The sequence below is a fragment of the Chrysochloris asiatica genome, unplaced genomic scaffold, assembly GCF_000296735.1.
Source record: "Chrysochloris asiatica unplaced genomic scaffold, ChrAsi1.0 scaffold00374, whole genome shotgun sequence".
Taxonomy (NCBI): domain Eukaryota; kingdom Metazoa; phylum Chordata; class Mammalia; order Afrosoricida; family Chrysochloridae; genus Chrysochloris; species Chrysochloris asiatica.
This window is the reverse complement of record NW_006408892.1, coordinates 1,385,157-1,402,884: the sequence shown is the minus strand read 5'-3', so window position 1 is coordinate 1,402,884 and position 17,728 is coordinate 1,385,157. Positions and strand designations below refer to the sequence as shown.

Genomic DNA, 17,728 nt, shown 5'->3' with positions numbered 1-17,728 from the left:
AATCAGGCTGTGAACCTTAAGTCCAGCAATTGGAAACTACCAGCCGCTCCGTGGGAGAAAGATGAGGTGTTCTGCTCCCGTAAAAATTTACAGCCTCGGAACCCCTGTACAGGGTCGCTATGAGTCGGAACTGACTCGATGGCACTTAACAACAACCCTTCCAGAGGCTGAGCCCACACCTCTCCAGATCTATGGCTGACCTTTTACAGCATCAAGTGACTGGTAGGAATAGACACAACTCTGCCATTGCTATCTCCCACCAACTCTGCCAAGAGGGCTGGGGCCTCCTGGACTTGGGTCTTTCTCTGCATACATTCCTATGATGTCACATGTACCCTCAAACTCCCCTCACCCTGTCTATCACCCTTAAAACCCCCACATTCCTACCTATAAGCTCCTCTTCATACCTCAAAACCCCTTCCAGCAACCAACTATTCTGGGAAACCTTCCTAGCCCTCTCTGGAGTGGACCTGATCTTGGTTCCCTCTGGTTTAGGGTGGCCACATCTACTCACTTCCCTCCCTCCACCTCCCAGACTGGAGTTTCTTTAGGGCTAAGTCTAGGTGCAGGGATTTGGAGTCTGTACCATAAGGTCAGGCCTCAACCACGTTTCCTGCAAACTTTCTCAACTATCTGCCTATTGGGCCAGCTCCAGCCGTGGAAACTTTTCGGCTAGTGGAGTCAGCTTGTTTTGGAAAGTTTCTGGGGGAGCTGCCTGACCCTCTGCTTCCAGCTGGGTTCCCACGGTCCCTTATCGCCTGCCCAGCATGAGGCTGGCCTCCCTCCTCCCTGCTGCCCATGCCCTCCCTAGGGACCCCAGTCAAGACTGCCCTCAGCCAATCCTGCTGCAGGTGTTAGCATAGCAGCAACCCCACTGCTGTCCCCCTCCCCCCATTGTCGTGGGTGACTGTGCCCGCCCCAAGCTGATAATGTGACAATGTTGAATTTTACCTGATCCCTGAGAAATGTCCCACCCTTGTGTCCTGGAAACCGGCTTACTGGGAAGAACCAGAAGCCTCACGTGACAGAGATAAGCCTCCCAGATGCCCCCTTGTTTATCCAAGCCCAGGCCAGACGCAGGCCCTTCAAATCCCCATTCTTGGCCTCAGCTATGAGTAACTAAGGGCTGGTTCTTGGGATCTGGGGGAAACAAAGTGCTTCTTAACCCAACTCTGGCGACGGGTCCCCGCCCCCCTCGCTCCCCGTCCCTGAACTTCCTCTATCCTGCCTGCGCCCGAGGCTGTGGACGGCCCCTCCTTCAGGGCCCCTCTGAGGAGGATCGGCTGACCTCAGCAAAAAGTCTTCTGAGACTTGGCGATCATTTCAGTCACCCCACCCCCCATCTCATCCTAATCCTCTTCTCAGCCCACATCCCAGCCTACGTTCCGAGAACCCTCTACCATTCTCACACCTCTTTCTCAGAGCCTGTAAGAGAAAACCGTTTCCCCAAGCTCCTGAAGAAAAGTTATTGGGTTGTACGTTCCTTGCCCCAGCTATTGTGATCGTCCTGTCCCCTTTGTCCCCTTCTTTCCCCATCCAAGTATTTTCATTTGGCAAAGCCATGGGGAGATAATGCGGAATGCAGTCCTCTACTGAGCGTGATCTGGCAGAAAGTTTCTGATTATGAGGTCACAGAGGGTTTGACCCTCTGCTCTTTCACCCCGCGCTGCCTCAGTTTCCCCCGCAGGATCTAAACACATACACACACCCGCCACCAATGGGCTCGCTGCACTCCCCACACTGTGACAGGGACCAAGCGCAGCCTCGTGCTCCTCTTTAGTAGATTGGAGTGTCCCGGCAGCTAGTCCCAGTGAGACCACATATGCTCCTGAAGCCTCGCGAACCCAGGTGGCAGTGCCCCCTCCCCTAGGGGGCGGGGCGGGGGCGGGGCCACGGAGCTTTACTCCCGAAGTCTGCGCTCCCCGCAGCCTGCTGCCCGCACGGTTCTGAGCCGGTGAGTTTGTCCTGCGCGGTCTCGCCGCCCCGTCCGCCCGGGGCCCGAGTCTGCTGGCTCGCGTCCCCAGCTGACGGTTCATCTCGCCCCCAGCCCAACGCCATGGAGACCACCGCCGTCGACTTTTTGGTTGAGAGCCCCGACGTGGTCTACGGCCCCGAGGCCATCGAGGCGCAATACGAGTACCGGACGACGCTTGTCAGCCGCGAAGATGGCGTCCTCAAGGTGGACGGCCCGCGGGGGGTGGGGGGGCAACGGTCCCACCGCCGGACAGAGTGGGCAAGGGCGGTCTGGGTGCACCCCGGGCTTACGGTGCCGTCCCCGTAGGTGCACCCTACGTCCAAGCGCTTCACCTTCCGGACGGTTCGGCAGGTGCCCCGTCTCGGGGTCATGCTCGTTGGCTGGGGCGGCAACAACGGTTCCACGATGACCGCCGCAGTGCTGGCCAACCGGCTGCGCCTCTCCTGGCCCACGCGCACCGGGCGCAAGGTGGGGGACTCTGTAGGGAGAGGATTCCGCGAGGGACTGGGGCTCCGATGTGGGAGGGAACAGACTTCTACAGAGTTATATTCCTCAGAGGTAGCTCTGCGGGGGTGAGGAGGTTTCACTAGGGTAAAAGAAACGTTTGTTGGGGACGGGGTTGAGGATGCCACTGGAGAGGGCGTTTCCGCAGGGGAAGGGGGTTTTACTAGGGGTTGAGGGGGGCAGATGTCTCCGTAGAGCAGGGGCATCCGCAGGAGAAGATTCCACCGAGGCAAACAGCTCCAAGGGGATCCGTCCGGAGGTGCGGCCTCCGCGGGGGGAGCAGATTCCACCGAGGGGGAGGGGGCACCTCCGGAGAGGAAGGGGCCTCCGTGAGGGGAGTGGTCTTCGAGGGGCGGGGCTTCCACCAATTTGACGGCGCCAAGCAGAGAGGCGGGATTGGGGGGGCGGGTCCAGAGCGAGACCAAGGCCTGCTCGGTTCCACCCGACGCCCTGCCTGCCGCCCCCAGGAGGCCAACTACTATGGCTCACTGACGCAAGCCGGCACCGTGAGCCTGGGTTTGGACGCCGAAGGCCAGGAGGTGCACGTGCCCTTCCGCGCGCTGCTACCCATGGTGGCGCCCGACGATCTGGTGTTTGACGGTTTGTGGGGCCCGGGTCGTGGGGAGGGCAGGCGGGGACCCGAAAGACCCAATGAACTGGGACAAGCGTGAGGATCGTCCTCAGGCTGGGACATCTCGTCACTGAACCTGGCCCAGGCGATGCGTCGCGCGCAAGTCCTGGACTGGGGGTTGCAGGAGCAGCTGTGGTCGCACATGGAGACTCTGCGTCCGCGCCCCTCAGTCTACATCCCTGAGTTTATCGCTGCCAACCAGGGCGCGCGTGCAGACAACCTCATTCCAGGCACGCGTGCGCAGCAGGTGCCTCTCCTCTGGCCCAGCTCTATCAAGTTCCCGAACTGTCTTCTCTACCCCATTTTTAAAATACCATTCCAGCCCTTTATTCCCTCTCCCTGCCTATTATCCCATCCCACCTACTGCCCCCTGCCCCCATCATTTATTTTCCCTATCCCTACCTGTTGCCTCACCACGCTCCTCACTTAATGTAGGGGGGAGTAGATTAAGGCCCTGCTTTCCCCTCTTCCCACCTTTCCCCATTTCCCCCTCAGCTGGAGCAGATACGCAAAGACATCCGAGACTTCTGGTCCAACAAAGGGCTGGACAAGGTCATCGTGCTGTGGACAGCGAACACAGAGCGTTTTTGCGACGTGGTCCCAGGTCGAAATGACACAGCAGAGAACCTGCTTCGAACCATCGAGGTGGTAGTGCACTGGGGCAGGGTGAGGATGGGTCAGAGCCTGCAGCTCCTTTGTTCTCACACATGCTCTCACACCTGCAGGAGGGCGGGGAGGTGTCCCCATCCACGCTTTTTGCTGTGGCCAGCATCCTGGAGGGTTGTGCTTTCCTCAACGGGTCCCCACAAAACACACTGGTGCCGGGGGCGCTGGAGCTCGCCTGGCAGCACCGTGTCTTCGTGGGAGGGGACGACTTCAAGACAGGCCAGACCAAGGTTAAGTCGGTGCTCGTGGACTTCCTCATTGGCTCTGGACTCAAGGTTAGAGGGGTTGCAATACGGACCAAGATAGAGAGGGGGTCTCGGAGCTGCGTGCTGGTTGGGCCACACCGCGGGATTTTGTTGCCATCCTCAGACAATGTCCATTGTGAGCTACAACCACCTGGGCAACAACGATGGGCAGAACCTGTCGGCTCCATCTCAGTTCCGCTCTAAGGAGGTGTCCAAGAGCAACGTGGTGGATGACATGGTGCTCAGCAACCCTGTACTCTACGAACCTGGCCAGGAGCCTGACCACTGTGTGCGTGAGGACCTGGGGACTGGGAGGTGGGGGCGGATTGGGGCACAGCGGGCCCATGCCACCAATCTCGTGCGCCCTCCAGGTGGTGATCAAGTATGTACCATACGTGGGCGACAGTAAACGCGCGCTGGATGAGTACACATCAGAGCTAATGATGGGCGGAACCAACACACTGGTGTTGCACAACACATGCGAGGTGCAGGGGCAGGGCCGAGTGAGAGGGGTGGGTCGACCTGCCGAGGCTCCGCCCACTCAGCGACCTTTCCCCACCCCACCCCCAGGATTCGCTGCTTGCCACGCCCATCATGCTGGACCTGGTGTTGCTGACCGAGCTGTGCCAACGCGTGAGTTTCCGTACGGACGCCGATCCCGAGCCACAGGGCTTCCACCCCGTGCTGGCACTGCTTGGCTTTCTCTTTAAAGCCCCGCTAGTGCCTCCTGGTAGTCCTGTGGTCAACGCGCTCTTCCGCCAGCGCAGCTGCATCGAGAATATCCTCAAGTGAGTGTGTTCCTGCGCTCCTGTGTAGGTGTGCGCACGTGGGGAGGAGGCCAGTGCGGGGCTGGGGGGCTGGAGGCGCAGACACTGACCTGCCTTGCTGAGTCCCCTTGCCACCCCCAGGGCCTGCCTAGGTCTGCCGCCACAGAACCACATGTTGTTGGAGCACAAGATGGAGCGCCCAGATCCCGCGCTCAAGCGTGCTGGGCCTGCGGCTTGCCCTGTGCCTCGAAAGAAAGGACCAGTGCCTGCTGCCCCCAATGGCTGCACAGGGGATGCCAATGGGCATCCGCAGACAGCTACCACCTGAGGCTGTGCCGGCCACACACACACATTCTTACCCTATTGCTTCAACCTATTGCCCTCACGCCCTAATACTGTCAGGCCCCAAGGAAGATAATAAACTGGTGCCACAAAGCCTCTGTCTGCAGGTCCTTTGTTCTGTTTACTCCCATCCCCTCTGCAGCATCTACTTGCCACCTGGTACTCTACATCCATTCTTTAGAACCCAGCTTTTGTCCTAGTTCCCCGTGCTTGTTAGGGGAGTGCATGGTGCAGCCACAAGTGAAAGAAATACAAGACAGGAGTACCAAAACACAAAACCAAGTTAACATTTATTGATGCTCCCCATCCTGGGAGAGAGGTGGCTTCCAATAAGTCCCCACTGGACAAATACAAACAGCAGAGGGAAGGGGGCCGTACAGGAGAGCTGGTCTCTGAGGTCCTTGAGTTTTTTTGTTTTGTTTTTAGAAAATGAAAAGTTCATGTGGGCGGGAGGGCCTGCCAAAGCCTTGGCCTGGGTCCAGGTGCCAGAGATCTGACCTCAAGCACCTGAACCTGGCCCCAGGCAGGGGCACTGGGCAGAGGCAAGGGGGAAGGGGGGCGAATGCCCCTCACACGCTCATGGTCATCCCAGGCGAATACTGCGGAGAAAGGAGGGCGGCACGCGCGGGCAGGCTCAGCTCCGGCCTTGGCTGGGACCCGCCCCTCCCTCCCGGGATAATGGGGGCAGGACAGGGTGGGTTCAGGTCCCAGATGGGTACAGGGAGGTGGGGCACGGGTACAGGAGAGGGGCTCGGCTCGGGTTCCAGGGTAGGAGTGTACTGGGAGGGGAGGGATGGGGGAAGGGAAGAGGTGCCGCGGCCGCCCCCCCACCTGGCCCGCCGCGGTCACGGTCTTGCTCTGGCCCCCCGGCCGCCCCGCCGGGGTCTGCCCGCTAGGCCCCTCCGGCCCGACGACGCCGCGGGGGGGGAGTCGACGCAGTCGCTTACGCTTTCGCTCGGGAATGGGTGCAGGAAGGTTCCGGCAGCCGCCATCTCGCCGTCGTCCCGTGGGGTGCCAGGGGCGTTGCTCAGGCCGGCCACAGCGCCGGGGGAGCTCTGGGGGTGGCCGCGGTCAGCTGGGCACCCTGACCTCTAAGGCTTCTCCCCGTGATGTGCTACCCGCGGAACCGCCCTCAAACTCAGAGACCACCGGCACCACTGTGCCACCCAGACAAGGCCTCCTAACTGAAGCCGACCGAGATCCCGCCTCCCCTGCCGCGCCGTGCCTGCCACAAGGACATAGCCCTCACCTTTGGCAACCCGTCCATGTCGCCCGAGCCTGTGGACAGACAGATGGAAACGTGGCTCAGATGCGCCTAGTCACGGTCTGCCCGCGTGAGGGAGGGGGGGCGGGAGCGGGGAGAAGAGGCCTTCGGATACCTTTTCCAGTTCCTCCCCTAGCCGAACTGTAGCCACTTGCTTGTGCCCAGCCTGAACAAGCGCCAATGGGTACCTGTGCTAGGTGTCACTACGCATTCTCCTCCACCCCAGCTCTTGTCACTCAGCAACCCAAGGGGAAACACATAAGTGCGGGGGGAGGGGGGGCGGCCAGGGGAGTTTCCTGGTACAGCCCACTCACCCAGGGATCCGTTCACGTGGTGTGGCTCCATCGCGCTCATGGCAGCCATGGCGCCCTCCGGGCCGGGGCCCAGCGGGAACTACGGGTATAAGGGCAGCGTGGGGTCAGGATGAACTCATTGGAGACTGCAGACCCAGCTCCCCTAGAACCCTCTAGAGCCCCACACTCACGTTAGCCCTGCCAGCTCCGGGCCCAATGGGGTTCATGATGGTGTACATGTTCTCACTGGAGTTGGAGTCTAGAAGAGGCAAAGGGCAGAGTGAGGAGATGAAAGCTTGAGGGGTCTCCCTCCAGGCCAGTACCCTACTTTGGTGTTACCTCCAGGGCTGGCCATGATGGGTGTTCCGGGAGGCCCTCCTCCAGGGGGTCCCTGTACATTGGACAAATGGGGAGGTGAGAAAGGCTCCCCCATCTGCCACCCCACCCTCTAGGCTGAGGGTGCCCCACTCACCGTGTAGCTGCCAGGCGAGGATGAAGAGTACGGGATCTGAGGAGAGGGAGCAGCAATGAGTAAGGGTGTGGATGGTGGGCTGGAGCCACCCACCCACCCACCTAGGCTGGGACTCACCGAGTTGCCACTGGGGCTGGCCCATGGGCCTCGTACTCCTGGACCCCTAGGAAAGACATTGGATGCACAGCTCCTGACCCACACCAACCCCCACCTGTCCATGTGCAGCCAGGAGAAAAGCAGGCTGACCAATGGTCACAGGGCTGCTTCCAATCCACCATTCATGGCCATGGGGGACTGACTACAGCTCTGGGTCTCTGTTTCCCCACCTGAGTCATAGACAAAGCAATGTTCAGAATCTAGGCCCACCCCAGCACAATCATCTCCAGGCTGGGCAGTGGGGCATGTGAGCAGGCAGGAGTGTACACATTCCTGGGATCTTACATGTTCAGGGTGGGCAGCCCAGGGCCAGCGAGGGTGTTAGACAAGGGTCGAATGCCGCCTCCGTAGCTCTGCCAAGGTGAAGGGACCATGTGTAGGGGGTAATGGCAGATAGGGGTCACAGCCCCTCAAGCTGTCTCCCACCTGGGTCAGCCTTACCTGGGGCCCAACACCGGCCATGCCTCGGGGAGGTGTTATCCGCTGCATGGGACCACCCATGCTCGGATGCCCTAGGACAAAAGAGAAGGGGGCTCAGTCTGGGACCACGCTGTATACAGGGAAGGGGTCCAAAGGTAGGGTCCTTATGGATGAGGGGAGAGGACGGCAGCTGAATCCCTACTCACCCTGTGCGCGCGGAGAGGGGTCCATGGTGCTGGGGAGGAGCGGCTGGGAGCCAGGAAGCCCAATGGGAGGCTGCAGGGGGGGAGCAGCACTAAGTCTGGGGTGTTCCCACCCTCCCAGCCTTGGCCCTCCTTGCCCCCCATCTCTCTCACCTGACTGGGCATCCGCAGGGTGGGCCGGGGGCCCCCTGGGAACCGCGGTGACATGAAGGGCTGGAAGAGGTGGGCAGGGGTGTCAGCACCTCCCCACAACCATGCCCACATACCCTGTTCCCGTTTGCAAGGACTCCCAAGCCTGGCAATCCCTCCAGGGCCAGTGGGGGACCTGGTGCATGGGAGCACAGTGAGCAGGGGAGGGGCGTGTGTGTGCTAGCGCGGGCTGCAGGTTCTTACCTGGCCATGAGGCCCCATCATAGGGGTGTTGGGGTTGTGGGGGGGCGGCTGGGAACTGGGGGGGCCCTAGGACGACAGAACCAGGAGGGTTGGGGGAACACAGTCACTCCAAAGTCCCTTTGTGTCCTGCAGCCATGCTAGGACAACCAGGGAAGGAGAGGGAGTGACATGGATATGGGGGGTAGATGGCCCTGCTCTCTGTCCCAGGAGCATGGTGACCCCTCTGGCCCCATCCTGAGGGCAACATGGCCTCACTCTTCTGCCCCAATGCCCTAGAGTCTCACATGGCCAGCCACAGGGCTCTCCGTGTCCAACTCCTGTCTGCCATAGCCTACTGAGTTATCAAGGGTCAGGGGGGCCCAACCCTCAGTCATACCTGGAAGAAGCCGGGTGCCATGGCATCGTTGGGGGCCAGGCTCCCCATCACAGGACTGGGGGCTGCTGCAGTGCTCTGCAGGGTGCGGGAGATGGTGAGGGGAAAGTTAGGCCAGATCCTCTGGGATACCCCTCCTCTCTGAGAGAGGCCAAACTCTCAGGGACAGAGGTGGGCAGCTGTTGGTGTGCAAGTGAAGTCTTGGTCACCTGACCTAGGCACCACATGGCAGGCCTTCCCCAGAGGGGACACTGGTTTCACAACCCTGGACTGGCTGAGAAGGTCTAGGGCCCAACCTTGTGAAATTCCCAAGCTTGAGGGGGTCCTTGAGTCTAGAAATACACTCAATAAAACTGCAGGGCCTCTGACCAAACTGCTGAGTCAGAGTTACTGGAAGACCCTGGTCTATTCAAGCAAGCACTTATTCTTACTTTATCTGTCTTCACCTTCTTGAACTTACAGCAACTGCATACATATCAGGAGTAGAACTGTGTTTCATAGGGATTTCAGTGGCTGAGTTTTTAGAAATGCGTCACTAGATCTTTCTTCCAAAGCATCTCTGTGTGGACTCAACTGAGTCCTCTAACCTCATGGTTAGCAGCTGAGTGCTTAACTGTTTGCATCAAGCAGGGGCTCCCTACCCTCATTAGTATGCAGAAAGAATTCTAGGACTCTGAAATTTCACCTCCTATACCCACCAACCCTCCTCCTAGCTGCTAGGACGGCTTTGCAGGGGTCCTTAGCTCTACCCCAAATCCAAAAGAATCCTTTGCATTGAGTCCATTTGGTCTCATAGTGACTGCATGGGACAGCGTGGAACTGCCCCATAGGGTTTCCAAGCTTTAGGGAAGCAGGCCACATCTTTTTCAGTTAGCAGCTATTAGGGCTCCTTAGCTCTACCCAACACACCCCAAATCAAAACAACTGCTGAACACCCTGCCTCGCCATTAAGGTCCCTTGAGTCCATTATGACTCACAGTGACCCTGTATAGGATTTCACACCAGGACTCCATGGGCACTAACTTGCAGCCAGAAAAATGTATCTCAGGAGGGAAGGGGCACCGCAGACCAAAATGGGGAATTCATCTCCAAGGATCTCCGAACCCTCTGCTGTTGTACCCTGCCAGACTAGGGTTGGTGGGAAGCTGGTCTGTGGCACTGCTGTTTCCATGTCCAGCAGTACAGTAGCACTGAGGGCTTCAGCGCCATGTCACTGAGGGGAAAGGGGAGCCAACCTTCAGCCAGGCCCCTCAGCTGCTCAGAGCAGGGCCCTGGCAGAGTCTCCCTCCTACCCCCCACTGCAACCAGGCCCCTTTCTGCCCCGCCCCCAAGGCGATCCTGTAAACCTCCCACCACCAAGGCCAACTAAGCTGGGGTCGCGACTGGGGGCAGCCCCCACAAGCCCACATGATAGAGGGCTCCTTAGGGCCCAGCAGAAATCCAGTGAAAGCCCACGGAGACCTGGGGGCGGTGGAGTCACAGCTTCCTGATTTCAATGAGCACCTCCCTTATTGCCCTCCCCCACAAACACCCCAGCCGGCCTAGGACACCTTGGAGCCCTGGGTCAGGCAGCCCCACTTTAGGTCGAAGCAGGCGCTGGAGCATTTCCTGGTCGGTGCTGGCAGCAGGGTGAGATCTGGGAGGGGAACTGGTGCACAGACCCCCTCCTCCTAAGCCCCCATGGCCCGTCCACCAACTTTCGGCCCTGCGGGATTCATCCTGGCCCAAGCCGCTCCCACGCCCATTCCACCACAGATGCAGGCTGGCCCCCCCACATTAGCTTTCTAGAGGTTCCCGGCCCGGGGCCCACGTTGCCATGACAACAAGCTGGGCGCGCTCGCATTTCCTGGAGACACCAAGGTCAGTCCCGGAGTCCCGGGAGCGGTGGGGGACGGGAAGGGGGACCGGCGGGGGCCCCTCCCCCCCGGGCAGCGGGGCTCGGCAGGATGCACGCTGAGCTTCCGCCCGCGCCCGCGGGGACCCTGACTCCTCATTCTAGCGCCCTCTCCCCGACGCCTTGGCGCTGCCATGACAACCGGTGCGCATCTGCGGGAAGAACGCTTGCTTCAATGCCGGGCAGAAACCCAGGAGCAGAGCCCAAAAGACCCCAAGAGAGACATGGAGGAAGCCGGGGCTCAGCTGGGATGTGGAAGAGCTGGGCTGACGTGGAGGCACCCATGCCCTCGGGGTTTCAGATACCCATGGGAAAGGGAATGGGACCAGAGAGGGATGAACAGGAAAGCCAGTGACCATCCGTCCCCCAGCCCACAAGGCGAGGGTGGCGGGTGGCGGCGTCTTCAAGAAGCTCCCCAAGAAGCTCTGGTAGCACACTGGTTACGAATAGGGCAGCGAACCTCAAGGTCAGCAGTTCGAAACTATCAGCTGTTCCGCAGGAGAAAGATGAGGCTTTCTGCTCCCGTAAAGAAACCCCTGTGCAGGGTCGCTATGAGTCGGAACCGACTCCACAGCACATAACCACCATCACCCCATGGGTGCACCAGGTCTGCACTTCAGGCAGGGTTGAGGGCGGCTCCTAGCTGGTAAGACTTCAGGGTTTCCTCTAGGGTGAGGGTAAGAGGCCAGTGTGATGACCCCCCTCGAACCCACACTCAAGAAGAGGCCTGAGGAGGCCCCCTCATAGCTTGGAAATGCAAAGATGCCACCAGCAGCTGAGAGGATTGGGCTAGAGCATAGAGCAGAGGTTAAAGGGAGGTGCTGCCATCTGCTATTGTCACCCTCAGCCTCTACTCCAAGATGGTCTGAACTTCACTCAGCCATGGGGGAAACTAAAGCCAGAGAGGTATCATCAGCAAACAGCCTCAGTAGGTGTCTCTAGAGCTCTCGGTGCTGGGGGAAACATCATCGCTCCAGGCCTAACCCAGTGCTATCAGCTACCCTGTCCCCGGGCAGCAGGGGCTGAGGGGTGAAGGGATGGGCCGAGCATGGGAAGCCCCCCCAGGAGGAGCCAGGATTCCAGCACCCCGCTGAACTCACGTAGTCCTGAAAAGCCTTGGCCTCACTGGAGTGCTCACAGGCCTCCCTCCGGTCCGGTGCTGCGCAGTACAGGTCCCAGAACACACTGTGAGGCAGGATGGGACGTAGTTCCTTCAGGCCCACACTCCCGTGCTCCTGTGCCCCCCACCCCTGCTCTGAGTACGTGTCTGCCCTCACACGCACCACCACCAGGAATGCAGGAATCCAGGGGGCTCTCCCAATGTGATGTTCTTCTCCCATCGAATCTGCAGGGAGAAAGAAGGCAGGTGACAGGAGGCCCACCCTCCCCACCCGATAGTACCCACCCTTCCAGAGCTCCTAAGTTAGGGGGAGAGAAGGGAGCAGGCAGGGAAGGGCCCGCTTACCTCTGACAGAAAGGTCTGGGCTGACTTCTGGGCTCCCACGTGTAGCAGATACTCATAGACGTATAAGGCCAACCTTGGGGGGGAGGGGTGGAGGCTCAGACTCAGCCCCTCATTGTGCCCCCTCTCTCCCCATGAACAGCATCTCTGGCTCACCCTGACCTGGGACCCCAGTGCGCCCCTTTTAACAGGAAATGGCCTTCTTACTTGCTGCTTAACAGGGCCAACTCCTATGTACCTATCAAAACCCTTCTTGCAGGACCCCTTCTCTAAGTAGCCCTTCTAGGAACTCCAGCCCCAACCCCCAACTTGCATACTGAATTCTGTTCAACACTTCCTCCTGGACAAGGCAATGGCTGTCTGGCCCGTTGAGAGACCCCAGAGGTGGCCACCAGGGGGGTGGTCTGCATACCTCCTCAGCTACTGTCTACCCAAAGTGGAAATACGACCTCAGGGGTTGGATAGCAGGAACATTGTCCTCCTTGTCCATGCCCTGGCTTTTCTAGCCCTTAGGCTCTTCCAGCCCTGTAACCCCAAGGCTGGGGCTCCCCAAGTGCTGGCCTGAGGCTGGATGCTGAAGGCAGGAAGCTGCATTGAGGCCCTTCCAGCCTCCAGCCTCTAGTTCAGTGCTGCTGCCTCCACCAATCTTCAGCCCACCCTCCTGGCTGGCAGCGCCCCGTCTGAAAATAACCTTCCCCTGACTCAGTCCTGCTCTCCCAGCAGGCTTCTTCCAGTTACTGCCTCATGTCTGACACCCACTTTGGCGCTCAGCTTCCCAGAGCTCCATCAGCCCAAGGTGGCTCCAGCCCTCGTCCCTCCTTCCTCAGTCCCACCTCCTGTCCCTAACCCCCTCCTACCTGGCTCTGCCTTCAACCTCTCCACTCCTCTCCTCCCCTGCACCTGTCCATCTGTCCACCCACCCACTCATCTGTTCTGGAACACTGACTGAGCGCAGCTTCCTCTGTGCAGTGCTGGGAGCCATGGGACCCAGACCCCTGCCCTTCTGGAAGTCACACTCTCATGGGGCGGTGCAGGGACAGAAAGATGCGATCTAGTAAACCAAACCACATGTACTGTGGAGTGTCCTGAGCCAGGACTGGGGTTGTAAGTCCGGTAGAGGGGGATGGGGGCAGAGAGGACAGAACCCTGCCCAGGGCCCAGGCCAAGATTCACAAGGCAAGTTGGCTGCCTGACACAAATGAACTACTATTGCCACCAAGGGTCAGGGGTGTGGGTGGGATCTGAGCACCCCTAGCTGCACAGCTGCACAAGAAGGCTCTCAGCCCATGACCCCTCTAGCCGCCCCCTTCTCTCAGTCTGCCTGCTGCTGGGACACATTCCTTCCCATGGGAGGCTTGGGGCCCCAGGGCTTTGGGGAAGGAAAATGGATTGGGGGCAGAAGACTGAGGTTCTGTGTAGTGCCTTCTCCACACTTCCTGCCTCAAGTCAGGGCTACTGGAGGAGGCCATAAGCAGCAGCAAGGCTCAAAAGGGCTTCATGCTGCGGAACCCCTTCTCATAGCTCCTGGACACCCCCTGGGGCTCCCTTCCTCTCTCCTCAGTAACCTCCCACTCCATTTTGATAATACCTCCTGCAGCTCCCATCCACTCCTCATCCCCCATCTGACTGGTCACAGATACTACCAGCTTGGCTCAAGAGGGACTGTGTTCTCGCCCTGGTGTACACACACTCGGCCACTGTGCTACCGCAGGGTCTTTATACCAATCATCCCCCTCGTCTCTGTGGGACTCCAGTGTCCCTAAGTGGTCTCCCTGCCACTCCTGACCCTCCACCTCTCATGGTCTCATTGCCCCCAGGAACAAAGCTGGAGCACTGTTTCCTCCCTGCTCTCAGAGCAGAGCTGCAGTGGCCTGGGCACAGGAGAATGTCTCTCTCTTTCTCTCTCTCTCTCTCTCACACACACACACACACACAGTAAACATTCAACACTGAGCAATAGAGAGACCACACCACCATCACCATTCCTAAGAGCAGAGACTCAGGGGCAAGAAAGGACAAGGAGGAGGTAAGGGGGCTTCAACTTTATCTTAGTATTATAAATGGCCCAAGCCCAATAGCCCTTGGGGCTCCCCTGTAGGCTACAGATGTTCACATTTCAAAGGAGAGGCCAGCACCTGAGGGGAAGAGGGGGCCCCAGATCCCAGCCTCCTCTCATCCCTGCCCTCACCTCACCATGCTGCCTGGCCTAATGTTACCATCCATCTGCAGTGAGCCTTGAAGGGTAGGGCATCGGCCAGTACTTGAACCCTTTTTGGACCAGACTGAGATAGGGTGACCCCAGTAAACCCCCATGGCATGTCAACAGGGAGTTGGGGTTTGGGGTCAGAGAGGGAAGAGGAGAAAGCTACTGTTAGTTACTGCAGGCTCAGGCTAACCTATGGGTGTGGAGTGAAATTCACTGCTCCACAGGGATTTCCAAGAATGTGATCTTTCAGAAGCATATCACCAGACCTTTCTTCTGAGGGACCTCTGGAGTGGTTTAAGATACCCTCTCAGCTAGTTGTTGAGCACACACCTGCTTCACCCAGGGTTTCTGACGGAAAGGCAAGCTCACTTTAGGTGGTGGTAGGGTGAGCAGAGAGGGAAAAAAACCTCCAGAGAAGTCAGGGACTTGTGGACTTGAGCCCTAGGACCTTAACTCCACTTCACCGAGGAGGAAACCAAGGTCCAGACAGGAAGTAGCTCGGACAGTGGCTGACATTTCCTAAGGCTGATAGTGCCTGGCCTCCATCCTAAATATGTCACCTTGTGAGAGTCCTCACAGGCAGGGGCCCACATCTCAGATGACAAAACTGAGGCTCAGAGCAAACCCTCTTAGTCCGCTCTAACAAGGAGGTCACACACCTCAGGGTCGCTTAGTCCAGGGCTTCAGCATCGTCAGTGAAGTGGGGGACTCAAACATCTGTTTCCCAAATTTCTTTCAGAAGTAGCATTCCTATCTTGAACCTGGTGCTTACACAGGCCCCTTTGCATGAAGTGGATGGCTCCAGAGAAGAAGGGAATCCCAACCTCCCAGCCAGAGCCAAGGGAGTGCTGGGAATGCAGTATCTTGTAAGCCCCTCAGGGGAGCTGGAAGTGGGGGGAAAGGGTCACATGAACCCCCCACTTCCAGAACCCAGATGAGCTGATGTCTCTCTTGGTCCACCAGGGTCAAAATGGAACTCCAAATTCAGCATCTCAGTTCAAACCTACTGTCCCCTCTGCTTCTCTTTTCTCTTATTACCACCTCAGGCCAAGGTGACAACTTCTAGGAGCCCTTTGCTCACAGCCCCCAGCTCCTTATCTCCTCCCCAAATGGGAGTGAGGTAGCTACTGGAGGCCTTCCTCAGGGCCTCTCCACATGAGGTGTTCCTCCTTTCCCAGCCTTTCCCTAGGGCCTTTGCACATGAGGTGCTCGCTGCCCCATCTCTGCTCAGTTGACCCCTTCTCATGCTTCACTATATCCCATGTCCCCACTGTTTCCCTACCAGCACCTCTCCAGATCTGGAACTACCCTCATTGCTTGTCTGGGTTCCTCAGCGCCCGCCTCCCTCCTACAATGTGGTCTCCTCAGCTTTGGGGGCCTCTTTCTTGACCACCACACTCTGAACAGTGACTGGCTCCCACCTGTGCCTCCAGATGGTGCAAAAAGGTCTTGAGGCTGGGCAGAGCCATAGGGGCTGAAGCTACTGACATAAGACCCCCAGGGAAGGGGTGACCATGCTCATGCGCGACACTCCCTTCTTCCAACTTGAATAACACCAGGTGCCAGTCAGTCCAGATTCTTGGAGCTTATCACACTTGGGAATGGAGCACCACCCCCCACCCCCCCAGCTGTGCAGCCGACAAGGGAACCTGCAGAGCAGTATCTTCTCGCCATAAAGTCTTTCCTCCAAATGACCCTGGGGCTGGACAGAGGGAGCAACATTCTTCAGGGTCAGCTCTGGCAAGATGAGGCAGGTCTGAGAGTCAGAGGTCAGCGGCATAGAGGCTGCTCATCACTACCCAAACCCTAGAGGTCACATTCCCAAACACCCTGGGAAATCCTCCACGTGGCTGCCCCCCAACCCCACCCAACTTCCGGGATCTTTTCCTTCTAAAGAACCTCTTCCAAGATGCGTTAATAATGCTGCACCCAGGGGAGTCAAGGGAGCCCAAAGGCAGGGTAGGAGCAAGGAAGGGTCCAGCCTCGGGGTTCACCGTCTGCCTCATTGTCCAGTCCTCCAACCAACCTCAAAGTGCTGAAGACCTGCGCCTACAACCTGAGCGCTGGGGTCTCAGCATCAGGACCCCCAGATCCTGAACCCAGGAACCTCCCAGCTCTCCAAGCCCCAGAGGGCCCGATTCACAGCTGCCCCAACAGGGTAGGTGGCCGGTGTCCCTCTGGCCTCTCGGAGTCGTAGTTCACCCATTAAACTTCCCCCCAGGTTGCAGGAGGCAGCGCCCACCGGGTGGTGCAAACGCTCGCATCCCACAAGTCTTGCCCCAAGCGGTGCTCTTCATGCCCCTCGGGTCCCGCGCTCCCTCAACTCTTAAGTCCACTCAGGTCTCTCCCACCCCTTTAAATCTGGAGCCCCACAAGTCCCCCATCCCCATCAACTGCTCCAAGACCTCGAGTCTCTCAGGCCCCTCGGATTTTCCGCGCCCCCAGATCTCTCACACCCCTCAAATTTCGCGCCCCTGCCCAAATCTCACGCCCATCAGGTCCCTCACGCCCCCTCAACTCTAGCGCCCCCACAAGTCTCGCGACTCCTCGCCCCTCGGGTCTCGCGCGTGCTTGCAAGTCTCGAGACCCCGCACAAGACCGCCACCCCGCGCCCACGTGCCCCGTGCGTACCCACCCGCCCGCCGCCGGCGTCGGAACCCACGGAAGTCTCGCGCCCGGTGTCGCCCGGCCCCACTCACTTTTCACGGGCCTGGCTATCGGAGGGCACGGCCGAGCCCTTGCCCCCCTTGGCGTACATGCTGCTCTGCGCCGTCCCGCCGGGCCCACACCTGTCAGGCGGCGCCCCAGGCTGCGCTCGCCGTCGCCATGACTACCCTGCGCTCAGGGCCTCACAGCGCCCAGCTCTGCACGCCCGCCACGGGCATCTTCCGCGTGGGGGAGCTCGTAGCGGCAGCGTCGCCAGTTTTGGCCCTTGCGCGGGTTTTATTTTTTTCCTCCAGCTTCCCTCAGCGCCGGCTGTTCCGGGAAGCGCGCTCCCCCCTCTGCGCGCGCCCCCGCCCGCCGCCACCTCCCCCACCGCCCCGCGGCTGCCGCTCTTAAAGGGGCAATGGCGGCGGCTTGGAGCATGGGTGGGCCCCGCCTGCCTTGGCTAGGGGAGGGGCACTCACGCGTGGTTCCTGCCACAGGGAAAGAGAGGGTACGCAACTGTATAAGTTGGCAGATACCAGTGTGGACAGCCACCTAAGATCATACAGGCGTGCACATACCTAGTCACAGCTGCACGCATAAACATGAGTGGGGACGGCTACCCTGGGGCATACAGCTATACACACACATACACACACTACCAAGAGGCTCTGCCACCCAAATTGCTGTACATCAGCAATTGGTCGGAGCTGTGGCACTGTGGGCTAAAGCATGGGACTTCAAAGCCCGTTTGAACCACAAGGTCTGCGGTTCAGATGCTCCTTGGATACTGTATACAGGGTCGCTATGAGTCGG

The 17,728-nt window shown here is 59.2% G+C and overlaps 2 protein-coding genes across 6 annotated transcripts; one reads left to right on the top strand and one right to left on the bottom strand.

Annotated features, from left to right (window-relative positions):
- Window positions 1–2,044: 2,044 nt before the first annotated feature.
- ISYNA1 (inositol-3-phosphate synthase 1) lies at window positions 2,045–5,116 on the top strand. Its single transcript, XM_006876335.1, has 10 exons — window positions 2,045–2,179; window positions 2,282–2,443; window positions 2,947–3,079; window positions 3,164–3,357; window positions 3,606–3,758; window positions 3,839–4,051; window positions 4,146–4,310; window positions 4,393–4,506; window positions 4,592–4,809; window positions 4,930–5,116. The coding sequence occupies exons 1-10, from the start codon at window positions 2,057–2,059 to the stop codon at window positions 5,114–5,116; spliced, it is 1,662 nt and encodes a 553-aa protein (XP_006876397.1). The 5' UTR covers window positions 2,045–2,056.
- Window positions 5,117–5,699: 583 nt separating this feature from the next.
- On the bottom strand, window positions 5,700–17,024 carry SSBP4 (single stranded DNA binding protein 4). 5 transcript variants are annotated; one of them, XM_006876302.1, is made up of 18 exons: window positions 16,966–17,024; window positions 12,064–12,136; window positions 11,882–11,943; window positions 11,699–11,783; window positions 8,708–8,782; window positions 8,332–8,397; window positions 8,092–8,151; window positions 7,942–8,011; window positions 7,757–7,827; window positions 7,601–7,668; window positions 7,277–7,322; window positions 7,160–7,195; window positions 7,027–7,078; window positions 6,879–6,946; window positions 6,709–6,787; window positions 6,380–6,408; window positions 6,078–6,185; window positions 5,700–5,729 (listed from the first exon to the last, which is right to left on the bottom strand). In XM_006876302.1, exons 1-18 carry the CDS (start codon window positions 17,022–17,024, stop codon window positions 5,700–5,702), a joined length of 1,137 nt encoding a protein of 378 aa, XP_006876364.1. The 5 variants fall into 5 exon arrangements, with proteins under 5 accessions (XP_006876364.1, XP_006876365.1, XP_006876366.1 ...); XM_006876303.1 differs by lacking the exon at window positions 8,092–8,151; XM_006876304.1 differs by lacking the exon at window positions 8,332–8,397.
- Window positions 17,025–17,728: the final 704 nt, after the last annotated feature.